The sequence below is a fragment of the Panthera onca genome, chromosome C1 (assembly GCF_046562875.1).
Source record: "Panthera onca isolate mPanOnc1 chromosome C1, mPanOnc1 haplotype 2, whole genome shotgun sequence".
In the NCBI taxonomy this organism is placed as follows: domain Eukaryota; kingdom Metazoa; phylum Chordata; class Mammalia; order Carnivora; family Felidae; genus Panthera; species Panthera onca.
The window spans coordinates 95050351-95068268 of record NC_138346.1 but is presented as its reverse complement, the minus strand read 5'-3'; the positions used below and the strand labels follow the sequence as shown (position 1 = coordinate 95068268).

The following is a 17918-nucleotide window of genomic DNA, read 5'->3' as shown; positions in this document are numbered from 1 at the left end:
TCTGAATTAGACTTGGGGTTCTGGCCAAAACCCACAGCTCTGTAGAGGGATGCTGTTACTACAACATAGGATGCTAAACATCCGTTACTGATCTTCCTTTTAAGAGGTGTGCTTTTAGGCAGTGCGCTAGGGTTTTAATCTAGATTCCTACCTCCAGATTCACCTCAGCTCACCTTATAGCTGTGAAAAGACCTGTTAATGTTCCCTCTGCTTAGTGTCTCATGTTTAGAAGATTACTTGAATAATATTTTATGGTAAAGGGACATATAGGCATGTAGCACAGTCATAAACATGCACTTGAGACTATTAAGAGAGATGTCAAAAGGTGAGGTGGCCCATGTGACACAGGGTGGGTGCTGGAGACAGAAGAAGGTCAGCGAGGCTGTCACTGCAGGACTTTGCAGTTTCTCTCCTGTCTCCACCCAAAGAGGGGAAAAACACTGATAAGGTGATCCATGATGCAGAGTTTCCACTGTACAGAACAGAAAGTTTAAGGAGTTTAAGGGCTTCTGAATTCCAGTGTTTTATTCTGCCTGGTGTCTGCCTTTTGGTTTCTTGACCTTCCATCCCTTCTGGGGACCAGTTCTGTGTTATCCTCGTGTGATGGTCTGAGAAGCATGGCCGGGAGCTCTCCCCACACTGGGGCGAAGGGTGCCTCAGTCACTGGGACTTGCCTCCAGAGGAGCAGGGGGTGCTTAGGTGCTCCCTCCACGCTCAGAGGTTCCACATGGTGGGCAGGGGTGCAAGCCTTAAAGAGGAGCCCTATTCACTCCCTGGCTTCATTCCTGGTGTCTCTCTCTTAGCTGTGGTCCCACGACAGAGGTTGCGTGAGGCTTCTGGCATTCACGATCCTACTCATCTCCTAATATTCTAGCAATCCCTTCTAATTATTACTTAGCACTGGAGATTGTTACACGGCCTGCCATCTCTGTATATCTATTGGGTTTAGTATAAAACCTGTAACCTAAGTAATCTTGAAAAAGGCATTCTTTTGATAGGCTGGCCCATGAATTGAGAAAGGTACAACTATTATTTTCTTATACTTAAATGGTTAGAAATTTGATACTGTAGACCAAACGGAAGTATTCATAATCTCAGCAAGTATTTCCTCAAATACACTAGTTTACCTAAGCCAAAGATTCTCACAGGGACCCTGAGATCACTTCAGGGTATCCACAAAGGCAAAGTGTCTTCATAAGAACAGTAAAACAGTATTTGCCCTTTTCGCCCCCATTCTGTCACAAATGTATGGTGAAGTTTCCCCGGGATAGGCAGAGATGAGAATCCCAATGTCTTCTATTAAGACCCTAGAGAAACTGCTAAAAATGTAAAACAATGCCAGCTCTCCTCAGTAAATATTATCTTTGTTTCAGAAAATATAATGATGTTTCATAAAAATAAGCTATTGACATGAATATCAATAATGGGTTTATTATTACTACCCTTAATTAATAAATATTTTAAGTGTTTCCACTCTAATTTCAAGTGTAGTAAATGTCAATGGATATAACCTACATAAACAAAAGCTCCTTGGGGTTCTCGACAACTTTTAAAAGTACAAAGAGGTCCTGAGACTGAAAAGCTTGAGTACCACTAACCTAGGGCATGGCATGAATCAGAGCAATCATATTTTTAAAGCTTCCTAGAATCTACTCAACATAGATGGGCAGAGCCCGGCTTCTGCAAAGATGCTGCTGCTGCTACAAATGATTTGTGAAGGACAGAACTTTGTCTCTTTTTAAGTATGGTTGACACACGATGTTACATCAATTTCAGATGTGCAACATGGTGATTTGACAAGTCTATACATCATGCTGTGCTCACCAATCACTTCCTGCCCTTTTGGCTAAGATCTAGTATGCCGTGTTCACCACAAGTGCAGCTAGCATCTGTCACCACACAGCACTATCACTACAGTCATAGTGACTATATTCCCTGTGCTGTACCTTCCATCCCTGTGACTTATTCATTCCATAGCTGGAAGCCTGTACCTCCCAGTCCCCTTCACCCGCTTTGCCCATGCCCCATCCCTCTCCCCTCAGGCAACCACCAGTTTGTTCTCTGATTTATGGGTCTGTTTTTGCTTTGTTTTGTCCTTTGTTTTGTTTTTTAAGATTCCACATGTAAGTGAAATCATGCGGTATCTGTATTTCTCTGACTTATTTCACTCAGCATTACATGCTCTAGGTCCATCCATGTTGTTGCAAAAGGCAAGATCTCACTCTTTTTTATGGCTGCATAGTATGCCATTGTGTAGATGTGGTGTGCGTGCATACGTGTGTGACCAAACCTAGCAGCTAACTCTTACTGAGAGTTCCTTATGGCTAGGCACAGCACTAAGTGATTTATAGGAATTAGCTTATGTTACCCTTGTAACAACTCCTTTCCATGTTTTCCAGTTGAAAAAACTGAGGCACAGAGTAGTTAAGTAATGTGTTCAAGATCCCATACTCAGTAACAGATGTGATTTGAGGCAATTCAACCCTGAAGTCTGTGCTTTTAACTACTATGCTGTTTTGCCTTTCACTGTCTTTAGATTTAACAAAGAAATTTTTTTTTCATTTTTTTTTTTTTTATTTTTTAATATATGAAATTTACTGTCAAATTGGTTTCCATACAACACCCAGTGCTCATCCCAAAAGGTGCCCTCCTCAATACCCATCACCCACCCTGCCCTCCCTCCCACCCTGCCCTCCCTCCCACCCCCCATCAACCCTCAGTTTGTTCTCAGTTTTTAACAGTCTCTTATGCTTTGGCTCTCTCCCACTCTAACCTCTTTTTTTTTTTTTTTTTTTTCCTTCCCCTCCCCCATGGGTTTCTGTTATGTTTCTCAGGATCCACATAAGAGTGAAACCATATGGTATTTGTCTTTCTCTGTATGGCTTATTTCACTTAGCATCACACTCTCCAGTTCCATCCATGTTGCTACAAAAGGCCATATTTCATTTTTTCTCATTGCCACGTAGTATTCCATTGTGTATATAAACCACAATTTCTTTATCCATTCATCAGTTGATGGACATTTAGGCTCTTTCCATAATTTGGCTATTGTTGAGAGTGCCGCTATAAACATTGGGGTACAGGTGCCCCTATGCATCAGTACTCCTGTATCCCTTGGATAAATTCCTAGCAGTGCTATTGCTGGGTCATAGGGTAGGTCTATTTTTAATTTTCTGAGGAACCTCCACACTGCTTTCCAGAGCGGCTGCACCAATTTGCATTCCCACCAACAGTGCAAGAGGGTTCCTGTTTCTCCACATCCTCTCCAGCATCTATAGTCTCCTGATTTCTTCATTTTGGCCACTCTGACTGGCGTGAGGTGGTATCTGAGTGTGGTTTTGATTTGTATTTCCCTGATAAGGAGCGACGTTGAACATCTTTTCATGTGCCTGTTGGCCATCCGGATGTCTTCTTTAGAGAAGTGTCTATTCATGTTTTCTGCCCATTTCTTCACTGGGTTATTTGTTTTTCGGGTGTGGAGTTTGATGAGCTCTTTATAGATTTTGGATACTAGCCCTTTGTCCGATGTGTCATTTGCAAATATCTTTTCCCATTCCGTTGGTTGCCTTTTAGTTTTGTTGGTTGTTTCCTTTGCTGTGCAGAAGCTTTTTATCTTCATAAGGTCCCAGTAATTCACTTTTGCTTTTAATTCCCTTGCCAACAAAGACATTTTTGAATTAGCTTTAAGGAGGAAAAGAACTCGATGCCTATCTCATTGTTAATAACAGTAAATATATCCACTGAAAAATGAAAAAAAGGAAGGCTTCTGTACGTTTTAAGCTGTAGAATCCCCATGATGCTTACCTTAGTATAGAGGTGAATCCGGTCAGTATTCTTACTTGCACAGAACATTAAGGTATCGTACACTGGCAAACTGTCTGGGATCTTCAACTGTTCTAATAAAGAAGATAAAAAAGAACCTGAAGGCTTACCTCCTCTCTATCCAAAATAGCTTATTTTAATCTTCTGTGGGTTAGAATGGAAGAGCTATATAAAATATATCATCATATTTCACAAAGGACACATGTCTGGGCTTGAAATAAAAATACCATGATAGGCCATCTAAGACCATACTGGCCTATATGGGAACCAGTTGCTTTGCACTTTTGCTAATGACCCCACAAGAGAGAAACAAATCCACAATTAGCTGAGAAGACAGGAGTTAGGTATGAGGGAGAATTTCCTGCCACCAAGAGTTGTTATTAGTCTTAAGAAGTCTAGAATCTAGACATTTTGCTAGAGCAGTTTTGAGACAGAAGGAGCACCATTTTGGTTTGACAGCAATTCAGCTTTGTGAGAGGCCACCTGCATGCCAGATTCTCTACGGCCCGGTGCTTCACATTCACAAAAGGAGATGAATGTGCATGAGCTCTTTTTCTGATAATCTCCTTTTATTTATCACTCCTGGGTCTCACTGACCAATATATTCTGTAGAACAGGGTTATCAAAATGGATCTAAATAGTTATAGTTAACACTTATCAAGTCCTTACAATGTGCCAGGCATTGTTCTAACTGTATATCTTAACACCTCTCAGAAATAAGTAGTGCATTTTACAGAGGAGAAAACTGAGGCACATTAACTTGCCCAAGGTCATACCGCCAGTAAGAGGACTTACGGCCAGTCATGTGGCTATGGAGCCTGTGCCCTTAACCTCTGCCACAGTTCCTAAATGACTTTTATTATTATTATTATTATTATTATTATTATTATTATTAATTTTATTTTATTTTTCCCTCAGTGAGCTTTTAAAGTGTTTCCCCAGATCTGGAAGTCTATGCTTTGTCATTCTGCTTGGCAATGTCATCATATTTTAAGTTTTCTACTCAAGGCACTGGTTACTTTACAAACTTGGAGTATTCCTGTATTTCATGAATTCAAAAATGTCCACTCTTCCCACACATTAACATCTCTGAAACTGGCACATCTTACAGGCCAATAAGTGTGGCATTTTACAATCACTGCTGGCCAGGTGGCAGATGTGAAGTAGCTGGCAAGGCCCAAGCACGCACGGGCTTAGTCGTGACTACTGTGGTGTTGTTACTTCAACACCACGCTCGAGTCAAGTGCCTTGTTGTTACTACATGAGTTGAGTTTAATTACTTCTAAAAGGTTTTCAAAATGCTTCTCTCTGATTTGGTATTGAAATGAGAAGCTATCATGTATATGAAAAAAATTTTGGATATAAAGCAGGAGAGCATAAATTTGATATTTAAGGAAGTAAATATGTATCACTGGAGGAACAGCCAACATTTTTTATATTCTTGCAAATGAGTAAGCCAGTGCTTTATGGGACTTCAGAAAAGGAGATCCCTGCAGATAGCAGGCACTCTCTCACATCTGGATACTGCGATGTGCAAAAGGGCTGCCCATCACCTGCCAAGCACAGCAAATGAAGGCAGGAGAAACCGCCACATCCCTCAGGGCAAATGAAAGAAGTAGCAAAGCAACAGAGGGAGCTATGACCTGGTCTGGGTTATCATTAAGATATTAAGTCATAGTTAATTAGATTTTCTTTCTTAATGTACATAAAACAAGTGCAATGTATAATCACTGCCTTGAGATCTTTTGAAGAACCATGGCTAATGCATTCATGTTTAAAGATCAGAAGTCATTCTGTGATAAAAAGCATTAGAGGATTGATTCTGAATCAGCTGATATTCTTGGTAACCAGAGGCTACATGGGGGAAACGTCTTTCTCTTTTCATTGTTTCCCTGAAATGTAATTTAATGGCTTGGGACTACAGAGGACACATCTTGTGAAGACCCAGCCATCCTTCCAGATCCCTGGAGTTCCAGTTAGAACAAAACCTCAGTCCCCGCAAAGCACATACCACTCCAGTTCTAAGAGCTTATGCGGATTGAATAAACACTTCAACATAGTGTGCCTCCTTTTTCTTCCGTTTGTTTTTCATGGAAATCCATGTTAGCAGGGAGATGTGAAGCATATTGCTTGTATGAAATTCTCAGCCCAGTGATCTGATAAGTCAAAAACAAAACAAAACAAAACAAAAGGAAGGGGGCAGGTATGGGGAAAAAGCTGGCATTGTCTGGAGTAGATGAGGCCAGTGGAATTTTCACTGGCAGACTTTCAAAAGGTCTAGCTAGTGATTTCTGAAAGGTATGTGTAAGTAGAGCTAACATACGCCTTCATCAAGGGACCAATTTACAACTAACAAGCCAGAATATCCCTGCCACAGATGAAGAGACTCATGGCCCAGGAGGTGATAACAATTGCCAGTTGTTTGTTCTGGGTCTGATGTTTAGTCCAGTGAGCCACATGCTGTCCTACAACAAGAACATCATCAGCACTTAAGGCAAGACATGCTGGAAGCAAAGAAGGAAACCAGAGTTATGAAAGAAATGCCCTGCCTCAGACCACACCTAAAGACTGTTAAAATTAACACACCTAAACCAGGGGCCATCCCAAGATATTCTCTGAGAAGACCCTGAGGAATCAGAGGGAAGGAAGGCTGAGGGAAGAAGACAGGAGGATGCCCTGAGCTCAGAAATTCTTAAATGAACTTTTCATTTTAAAGCTATGAATCTGATTTTGAATTGTATCTGTGTTTTATAGGAACTGATTTAGAAGAAAAAGTTCAACTGTCCATTCCCAGTCCCTTTGGGGTTGTTATAATGAGAACCTCAATCTGTGGGTTACTATGGTCACTAACCGATTAGCAACCCCAGGGGCACCTGGGTGTCTTGGTTGGTTACGCATCTGACTCTTGATTTGGGCTCAGGTCCTGATCTCACATTTCATGAGACTGAGCCCTGTGTCAGGCTTGCACTGGGTATGGGGCCTGCTTGGGATTCTCTCTCTCTCCCTCCCTCTCTGCTCCTCCCCCGCTTAGGTTTTCTCTTTCTCTCTCAAAGTAAATAAATAAGCAAGCAAACAAACAAAAACAACAAAATGTTCCTACTAAAAAAAAGAAAAGAACCCCAAAGTACCCACAAACTCTGGCCAGCCGGCCCATAAAGACAGTGATGTCTGACATACTGGCTGGTAGGTGCCAACCATCATAGCTCTACGTAATGAGTAGAAGCAACCAAAAAGTAAATAAATCCAAACACTACATGGCTGGCTCCAAGTGTAGTCATGAGTCACACTGTCTTGACATTATGTGCCTTAAAAACATTTTCTTAAAAAAAAAAACAACCAAAACCCTACATTTAAAATATACCAATGAATTGTAGACATTTAAAAGAAATTTCATGTGCAAACGATCATTATCTGTCAAGTGGCTGTTAATAATCTGTCAATCTTTACTATTTTGTCCAAAGAGCCTCCTAAATACCAGAACCACTGCCTCCTGCGTGGATGGGCCTGGCTCGGATGAGGCTGGGCCACGGGCTGGGGGCAGCATGTGAAGTGACAGGTCGGCTCTGCTCTCTGTGTCGTATCTGAGTGCCCATAGCTCTGTTCCTCCAGCCATCTGCTGTTTAAGGATTGGTTCCAAATGGCTGTATTTTTAATATAAATGGGAATACAAAGACTCTGCAACATGGTAGTAGTCACAAATCTACTCACAGTATTCTCTACGTGAGAACACTAGAAATGGAAATGAGACTTACCATCACCTGGCTGCGGTGTGAGTCCGTCCTCTCTCTCAATTTTCGCTATTTCTTCCTTGCTCTCAGCCAACGGTTTAGGTTCTGAGGGTGTAAGGCCTTGTTTTTCACAGTCAGAACTAGTCCCAGCTTTGTTGTATGTGTCTTTCTGAGGATCACCTTTCCCATTTTCATTTGTATCCTGGGTATCGCCAAGGCTATCTATTTGTAGAATTATGAAAATCAAACAACTTACACATAAATTTAGATACAATCGTTATTTACTCTAAGACCAGTTTTTAAAAAGTCATAGCTAGGTCTTTTAAAAAGAAAGAAAGTGAACAAGGTTTGTTCATTCTCTGGAGACATTTATTGGGACTCACTAAATGCCAAGTACGACTCTACGTGCTGGACAGACAGTGAGGAATGAGATAGACAGGTTGTTGCTTCCTAGAGATTCCATTTGAAGTGTCAGAAATGAAGCCAGTAAGGGTTTTAGGCAAAGGAATATAACCATCTGGGTTTTTAAAGGATCACTCTGGCTGCTGTGTACTGAAGGGCCATGGGGAATCTAGCAGGGATGCCACTGAGGCCTGGGAGAGAAAATGGTGGCTTCCAGTAGGACGGTAGCAATAAAGAAAAAGTGGCCAGAATCAAGATACGCTTTAGAAGTTATGCCAGGAAAACTTGACAAATCGAGTGTGGGAGGAGAGAGAGGAATCAAGAATGCTGCATCATGTAAGGATGATGAGGGAAGAGAAGATTTAGGTGTTAGGTGTGGTGGCGGTGAATCAAGAATTCCACCTTGGAAATATTAACCTTGAAGAACCTGTAAGACACCCAGGGTGGAGATGTTACATAGGCATGTGTACAAGCTACAGTTCAAGTGAGAGAAAGAAGTATGGGCCTGTGAGCTGTAAAATGTCAAGTATAAGCTATGGAAGTTAAGAACAAAGCACAAGAGGGGCACCTGGCTGGCTTGTGAGTTCTTAGGGTTGTGAGTTCAAGCCCCACGTTGGGCATAGGGATTACTTTAAAAAAAAAAAGCAGAAGAAAAGTGTTACTTATTGACAAATATTAGTGTTCAATATATACTATTGCCAAAATTTACCAAATGTAATGGAGACTGAATTAGCAACCTTTATAGGACTGTAATTTCCTAATATTGCTCCTTTAGTTTTTTGGATTCCACCATTTCCTCAAAGTGTTATATAGCAAACGCTGATTAAAAAATGTAGATGAATTTGGGGCACCTGAGTGGTGCAGTTGGTTAAGCATCCAACTTAGCTCAGGTCATGATCTCACATTTCATGAGCTCAAGCCCCACTTCAGACTCCACACTCTTTCCCTTTCTCTCTCTCTCCCTCTTTCTGTGCCCCTTGGAGGATTCTCTCTCCCTCCCTTTCTCTCTGCCCCTCGTTCACTCATGCTCATTCTCTCAAAAAAAAAAAAAAAATTTACATCAATTAGAATTCTGCCTTTCAGTACTTTTGGGGGTCCTCCCACATCAAGGTTAGAAATCATTATGCCAAGTATAGTAATACTAATCTAATAATTACAACTTTTATATACAGTAGTATCACTGTTACTTAGAATATGTACTTCTGTACTTCAGACTTTAACAGTCACAAAAGGAGTTTCTTTAGGTTCCTTGAGAGTTATCTTATTAAATCATGGGTCTTGAAACTTTCACTGTTGATCTTGGTATCACAAAGAAAAATCAGAATATAAAACCCTATTAAACTGTGATTTTCGTTGCTAAATCACTCAACTTATACTTAATGTGAACTGACATTATTCTGTAGTCATGAGATACTTTATTTTTATGGCCTAGAGTAGTTGGAAATTGAATGAGATAATGCAGATTGTGAGAGAGATTATATGGAATAAGCTTGTGGTTCCAATTTAGTTCATAGACAACAGGTGTTGACGTTACAAATATAACCACCCAGATGGCAGACTTGTCATTTTTGTAGGAACACCCAGAATTGAAAGAGGAAAGACTCAGCTACTGATTACATTTTCTTTCAGATTAAAACTAAGATGCAGAAAAAGCAAGAAAGGCAGGCGGGATCTGCAGTACTGCCTGTGTCTCAGCTAACTCTTGGTTCATGTCACTTCTCTAAAGAATTCACCTATGTTGGAAAAGGAGATGTGTACAATGATCACTGCTGATAAAACAACTCCTTGCAGTTTCCAAAACTGTCAACTTGGCATTTTGAGTTACCATGAACATGGTCTCTAACACTGGAAACCAAAGAAATACTAATGATCTTTTTTCTTAAGACAGCCTCAGTATTAATAATCATTTCAAAAACAAAACATCAGAAAAACGCATATCATGCTATAAAAACATATTCTGAGGTATGTTTATAATTTCTACTTTTAAAATAGCAGGACTTGGAAAAGAATAAACTCATAAAACCTACAAATTGGTTCTTAAAAGAAGATCTGTAAAGGAATTTTTATGATTTGTCATGCATGAAACAGGACACCATATATATCATAGTAGGCAAAGAAGCTACACCGGATTATTTTGCTATTTAAACAAAAACAATCTGTAATTTCTTTTAAAACAAGTATTATCTACAGGAGAAAGAAAACAGCAGGTCTATGACTATAAGGCATATTTGCTGCCATAGCAACCGAGCTTCTATTCCTGCCCATTGAATTCACATCCTGCTGGCATTAATGAGAAATGTCCATTTGTGCCAAATTAATGCCATGTCACAGACACTCTGGGATATACATTCTTGACAGACCTGGAAGTTTTGCACATTCCACAAGGGGATAAATTCAGTCTTCACTGTATAAAGTTCTTACTCCAGCTTAAAAGCTGAAGTCAGTGCCGAGTCACACTAACCCGATACAGCAGTTGCCTCTAAAAACACTGGCTAGGTGAAGACAACACCACCAGCCCCCTCCAGGGCCACACTCCATCTACTCACCAGCACCGCCTCGAGGATTCTCACATATTTCACAATACGGTAACGTGGAGTTATTGATATAGGTGCAGAGGCCACACTGCCAGCCCTTTCCAGGAAGAGGTGGGGTGGTTTCCTGGGCAGGAGCCGTGGTTTGCCTGGGCCAGGATGGCTTCTCCTCTGGGGCACTGTGGTGGTCATTGGCGGTAACCAACTTTAATCTTTTACCTTCAGGTTCAAAATTGCTTTCATAATCCATGATATGCCTCGTGGCTATTTTTCCAGGGTTTGCCGAAACGACAGTATTTTTCTCCTGGAATATCCCCGATTCATCGCAGGAGGTCACCAACTGCCTTTTCTTAGGTTTTGGTGAAAAGAATGATCGAATATCATGCTGTTTTTCTTTTTCAAACTGGGAAAAACAAACAGCAAATTAAGAAGCAATCTAACATGTTTTTCCTAAATAAAACAGTTGAACCAACTATTTTCAGTAACCATATTCCTTTATCTTTTGAACACCTTGTTGGAAATGAATTCAATTACGCTGACTCTTCATATATACATATATGTAGAATAACATGAACAAATATATAGACTTTCTGTGTCTAACTTTTTTTTAGCACTTACAATGTGCCTAGCACTTAACATATATTAACTCATTTGATCCTCATGCCAGCTCTGTGAGACAGGTACTAATATTCTTCCTACATTTTAGATGAGGACACTAAAGGTTTAGAGATGTTAGGTAACGTGGCTATGGAATTTATGTAATAAAATTATACTTCATAAACTATCTGCTCTAGAGGTATGTCAGGGACCAGAGAACTATGTATTAAAATACTTCAAGCTGGGAAAGGAGAATTGTATATTTAAGTATTTCAAGTCAATCAAGAACCTACAAAAATGTTTTCTTAACCAAACTATAAATACAGTGTTCATAAACAATGTTTTTCATATTAAAGTGGTTTTTTTTTTTTGATTAGGGAGCATTTTTTTTCAAATAGAATTAAAGCTACTAATTAGAACTGCTTCTTTAATAGACACATCTTAATAATTATCTTGTTTTCAAGAAATATATTTCTCTTTTCTGAGAAAATCTCCATCATTATCTTGTTTTTCATCTTCTTTTCTATGTGTAAATCTCAACCTCCTCATTAGAGAAAGTAGAATGCATATCACCACGACTGATTAGCTAGCAGTAAAGGAAAATTAAAGGAGTCCGTTTTAGAGAATTCCAGCTGGAGGTACTATAGTAGACACACATTGCATTTCCAAAGACAGCCACACCCATTCTTATTCTATTTGACATGTTCTTCTCACAATGTGACAATGACACACCTACATTTAGAGGTGGGGTCTGTGTTTTTCTCCCTTGAACCTGGGTGGGACTTTGTAACTGTCTTGATCAACAGAATACAGTGAAAGTGACAGCATGTGTGACTTCTATGGCTTCCACTTGGTTGCTGAATCCCTTTTATGTCTTGGGTTGCTTGTGTTTGGAGTCTAGCCACCATGTTGTGGGGAAGCCCAGGCCACATGGAGAAACCATGTGTGGATGTTCAAGTTGACAACTCCAAGCAGGCCCCTAGGTTATAGACATCATCAATTGCCAGACATGTGAGTGCATGAGCCTCGAGATGTTTCCAGATCTCAGACTTGGGGTCCTCCATTAAAGGCCCTAGTCATCATGGAGCAGAGGCACATACATCATCTCCATAAGCCTAGGTTGAATTCCTCACCCACAGAAACCATAATAAATAATATATGACTATTTGAAGAATAGTTTGAAGACAAACTGTTGTTTGAAGACACTGGGTTTTGAGGTAATTCGTTATGCAGCAATAGATTAACATTGACAGACACTACAGATAATGATAGCAAAATACCATATATTGTAAAGATATTTTACAGAATAAAACTTACCTGCACTTCTTAGCAGTGCTGTATAAGAAAGCAAGATATAGTAAATACATAGAAAGAAGGATTAGTGGTTAAGAGGGAAAAGGACATGGGGAGTTATGGTAAATGGTTAGAGTCTCTGAGGTGATGAAAACTTTTGAAAATAGTGATGACAACTGCACAGCATTGCCAATGTAATATTACGTAGCATTACCATTCAACTGTACACTTAGAAGTGGTTAAAATGACAAGATTTGGGATTATATAGCTACAAATATAATCACAATCACACATTTTTGTCATTTTTCTGGTTCTCCAGGAGGGAGTCCTCTAATCACCTTCCTGAAGGATACAATGCTGGCTACCAGTAATCTGGGGGCAGATTAGGAGAACGGTGCTAAGGATTCCATCATTATTTAAGGAGTCTTTCACTTAATATGCTTGTTTTCAATTTATTGTCTTACCCCACCCCCCACCTCAACTGGCTCTCTTCCTAGATACATTTAGAGTTACATCTTTTTAAAGATTTTATTTTTAAGTAATCTCTACACCCAACGTGGGGCTCGAACTCACAACCCGGAGATCCAGAGCTCCATGCTCCACATACTGAACCAGCTAGGCACCCTTGAAATATATTTGTTAAGAAGAGCAAATAAATAAACAAATAAATAAAATATACAGTAACAGGCCACTGTCACTTACATGGAATAATGTGTAGATAATATTAGAATCTCTTGTCCCATTCTACCTTGTAAGGAATTTGTTTAAAACCTTTTTAATCTCTTCATCTTCCCACAAAGAACCAAACCAAAATTGTTTTAGATTTGCTTATTAAAAAAAGCAACCCTCCCCATAATACAAAACAAAAACCTAAGAAATCTTTAAAAAAAAAAAAAGAATTCTCAGGGCCTTAAAATAATCAGCTTTTATAGTTGATCTCTTTAATTAAGATAGTTAATTAAGCTGTTTTTTAAAGAACCTCTTTTTCTATTTAAGTAATGACTAATTTTAGAATTAACATTTGAGAAATTCTCATTATGTGCCAGAGGCAAGTCACAGTAAAGATTAGCGGTGACTGACAGTAATCAGAAACTGATGCCTGCATCTGCCACTTACAAGGGCCGGTACACAGGAGTAATCAGTATTGGTGTTATTTGGAAAGTTCAGGTGCTCGGGTAATCATAAATTGAGACTTGAGTGCATAAAACCCAGAAAAGGGTATAAAGGGAATCATTTGACAGTTTTGGGAACTGAAGGATCCACTAAGAGCATAATTTTAGAAAAAGGAGAGGGCAAGATTAATTAGTGGCAATGACTTTAGTTAATGTTATGACGGCTACATTGGACAATGGTGAGCATGGTTATAGGCAGTGAACTTGCAAATTAGTGCCATGGCCATGGGGCTGCCAGAAGCTGTAAGACCTAACAGAAATAAAGGCTTCCTCTGAGATAATCAATTACAAGCCTGATCTATATCATCAGTTATGTTTTCTGAGAGCAACCTCTGAGCAATCGGCAGGAGGGAGGTTGATGAGGTTTCTTTGACACTTAGCAGCTGGGAGTGACAGAAACACAGGCGAGAAAATCTCTCTGACACATCCCTAACGATAATCATACATGTTGGATGGAAACAGAGAAGGGCTGCAGGTTTACTGAACAGGTGTTCTTGGGACCCATGGGCCTTTCACAAGACCTTGGATGGCCTCATGTGAGCCTAAGAAACCCTTGAAATTGTCTATAAAATGTTTTCTGTATTGTATGTACATTTTTTAAAAATGTGTATTTATTTTTGAGACAGACAGAGCATGAATGGGGGAGGGTCAGAGAGGGAGGGAGACACAGAATCCGAAGCAGGCTCCAGGCTCTGAGCTGTCAGCAAAGGGCCTGACACGGGGCTCAAAATCGAACAGACCACAAGATCATGACCTGAGCTGAAGTCGGATGCTTAACCGACTGAGCCACCCAGGCGCCCCGTATGTACATTTTTGGAGCGTACTTCTTTACTTTCTCCATGGTTTCAGAGGGATGGATTCAGGACCCAACAAAGATTAAGAGCCACTGGACTAGAATCAAATATCTGAACATGCACCTGTGGTTTGAGCAGCTCCATTTCTTTCCTTAATTGTCCAGAAGTAAAGACAGATTGAAAGTTCATATGTGAGTGTACAAATGGGTGGTGAATTAACTCTTTTCAAGGAGAAACAAAGAAATACATTCTCCTAAATACTGAGAATCCCTCTAGCTTCTCTCAAATAATAATTTTTCCATACTGAGTAGTACCAACACAGAGTAACTTGGGTGCAGGCATGAAACATTCTCCTTTGGTTCATCTGTCATGGTAACTGGATTCTGAGCAGCTACTTACAGGAGAGCAAAGGACACGGAAGCGCCCACATGGCCAGAGAGCGGGAAACGCTGATGAGGTGAGCAGAGGACAGGGCAGGAACCGTGACGGCTGGAGTTGTAGGAGACACTGCTGTGTGGGCAGGACTCACAAGTCTAAGGTCAGCTAGGTCAGCTCAAAGCAAAATACACTTTCCTTAATGTTTTGAGACAGGGACATATCACCATTAGCTCTGCAAGGAGACTCTAGCAGGTTCTTGGGACATGTCAAGATTAATCAAAGAAGTGAACATTAGTGCTTTTTAAATTAATTTTTTATAAAGTGAATGTGGATCCACCAATGAAAGCATCTGAGAAAAAGGCAGTAAGAAAAAATTATAAACAAAATGTTTCCCAAATGAACATGTTTACTAAAAATATTAGATTTATTAATAACAAGACTCCCTGCAGGAGCAAGCTTTACTGGTCTTACCAGAACAGACCAGAATCTTTAAATTATAAGAGCCACACTGATAGTTAAATACTCAGTAGCCATACTGTTCTCCCAAGTCTGTATTTGAAAAATGACTGATCTTATTAATGTTATCAGCATTTCTCAGTGGTAATGGTAAGCAAAAATATAGGAAGACAAAACATTTTTTATGGCTTAGGAAAGCTTTTTTACTTAAAAGCACAATTAAGCTAAAACTTTTTTTTTTTTTTTTTGAGAGAGAGAAAAAGCATGTGCATGAGTGGGGGAGGTGCAGACAGAGAGAGGGAGAGAGAGAGAGAGAGAGAGAGAGAGAGCGAGCATCCCAACCAGGCTCCATATTCAGCTCAGAGCCCAATGTGGGGCTCAATCGCATGACTGTGAGATCATGACCTGAGCCAAAATCAAGAGCCAGATACTTAACTGACTGAGCCACCCAGGTGCCCCAAGCTGAAAAATTTTGTCTTTTCTGACTACATTCTTGCATTTAGAAAAGACATTATACTAGCAAATTATTGACAAATATCCTAACTCATCATGACTGTTTGTCCTTGTAAAGAAATAACTATGTTAAGTGACCCTTTTAGTATATGATAAATAAAGAACTGAAATGTAGGTGTTTGTAAGTAGGAGGAGTGATCTAAACTTATAGTAATTTTTATCACAAGGCTTTGGGAAAAAATAGAGTTAAGCCAACATGCCCCTGTCATAAGATGTGGAAAACAGAAGAACACATTGCTCTCTTCGGTTATATAGCAGACACTCGTTACTGTGTTCCTGTCTTTTGTTCAATCTTGCCTTTGAAAAACATAAAAAAAAAAAAAATACTGCTTTTGGTGAGAAGTCCTGGGGAAAAAAACTACAAAATGCTTAAGGTGGCAAAATGTGTGTTTTTATCTGAAAGGTTCAGGGACTTAATATATTTGCTCTGTTTTGCTCCATGGTAAACTAATGCTCTTTAGAGACAAATTTCTTGGCCATGATGATAGGATTAAAAGCCAGTTATTAGAAATGAAGCAGAGGAAAAGGAAATCTCATAAAAGTCATAAAAAAACAATAAAGCACTTCAAAGTCTGGTGCTATCCCAGAGCAGCACACACCAACAAAAAGCACCAGTGTCGGGTCTCAAAGACTTTGATCAAAGGGCAGCTCTTGTAGGAATCATTACTGTCTCATGTCATTCGTCTCCTGTTCTTCAAAGAATTAATAAAACCGCTGTGACACAAATGGGTGATGGCCCCGAACGGCCCACGACTGGTGAGCAGAGCTGGAACTAAGGCGTCTGCCCTAACAATTGCAAACAAGCCAGAGGATACACAATGACAAGAGTGAGGGTTTAATCATCTAACTAAAAAAAATAAATTTCAGTTCTCCTAAAAGTAGACGTTTTCAGGTTTTGTAAAATGTCCACTCTCATGTAGTTAAATAAAATGTTGACAGGGATCCACTCTTAGGCACAATGTTTTTCTCTGTGGGCATAAAGAAAACAAATCAAACAAAATAAAATAACACTGGTTTTAAAGGAACATGGTAAAAAAGAAAACATTATTTTTATCAAAAGCAGTGCAGGGGTGACTGGGTGGCTCAGTTGGTTAAGTGTCCAACTTCGGCTCAGGTCATGATCTCATGGTTAGTGACTTTGAACCCTGCACTGGGCTCTGTGCTGACAGCTCAGAGCTTGCTTCAGATCTTCTGTCTCCCCCATCCCTGCTCCTCCCCTGCTGGTTCTCTCTCTCTAAATAGATAAATAAACTTAAAAAACAATTATATAGCAAAACACTGTATAATGCACAGATCTCTAGAATGGGAGTTAAATGTCACCTACTCGCATGCCTCTGGTGATGGCATCTCCCCCTCCTCCTGCACAAGCTGCTATTAGGCAGAATTCCTCCCAGGCCCTACTAGGTTGACCCTACCTCTGAAATGTCAGGAATTTTTCTCTTCCTATTACCACTACTACTGTTAAGAGTTCAGTGTGGTGTTTAGTGCTCCAAATTCCATCTGGGAATCTCTGACAAAGCAGCCTTTAAAAAAAAAAGTTCATTATTACTATTATTATTATTAGTATTATTATTATTTTAACTGAGAGACTGAGAGAGACAGAGAGAGTGTAAGCAGAGTAGGGGTAGAGAGAGAGAGAGAGAGAGAGAGAGAGAGGGAATCCCAACTAGGCTCCACACTGTCAGCACAGAGCCCACAACCTGGGCCTTGAACTCACCAACTGTGAGATCATGACCTGAGCTGAAATCAAGAGCCAGCCACTTAACCAAATGAGCCACTCAAGCACCCCCAAAGCAGCCTTTTATATAGTAATAGCCCTAAGAATAAAAAGGAACTGGCTTTATTAATAGACCTAAACGTATCTATTAATAAAAGTAAAGTTTTGGTAAAAGGTATATTAAAGAACCCAGCTAAAACTCAAGGCTATCATGGGACTTCGTACCTCTCAGCCCAAATCTAGACTGTAGGGCCTGCCAGGGCAAGGTGCTTTCTTTCACTCTGCTTATGGTGGAGACACAAGTGCAGGAGAGGCAGGCCTCTGGGGAGAAAAGCAACTCGTGGCCCAGCCAACATCTTAGGCTCTGAAAAATTCTCTCAGGGATAGGGGGAGAAAGCCCTGAGACAGAGTAGAGACAGAAAAATCTCTTTACCACAGGTTCAAATGGGATGGCAGACATAATCCCTTCTCCAGCTACCACTGTCTCCAAGAACTTCTGACCCTTCCCCCTCCCA

General features: G+C 40.1%; 1 protein-coding gene across 4 annotated transcripts in view; it reads right to left on the bottom strand.

The window, feature by feature from the left end:
• The window catches only part of ZRANB3 (zinc finger RANBP2-type containing 3), a 306476-nt gene that overhangs the window by 17583 nt on the left and 270975 nt on the right, over positions 1–17918 (bottom strand). For 3 of the 4 annotated variants that reach the window (XM_078451346.2, XM_078451347.2, XM_078451349.2), the window contains 3 exons: positions 10499–10886; positions 7575–7772; positions 3805–3896 (listed from right to left, as the gene is read on the bottom strand). In XM_078451346.2, the coding sequence (XP_078307472.2) occupies positions 3805–3896; positions 7575–7772; positions 10499–10886 (678 nt within the window). The remainder of the gene's footprint in view (positions 1–3804; positions 3897–7574; positions 7773–10498; positions 10887–17918) is intronic. The other variant, XM_078451348.2, reaches the window with a different exon arrangement.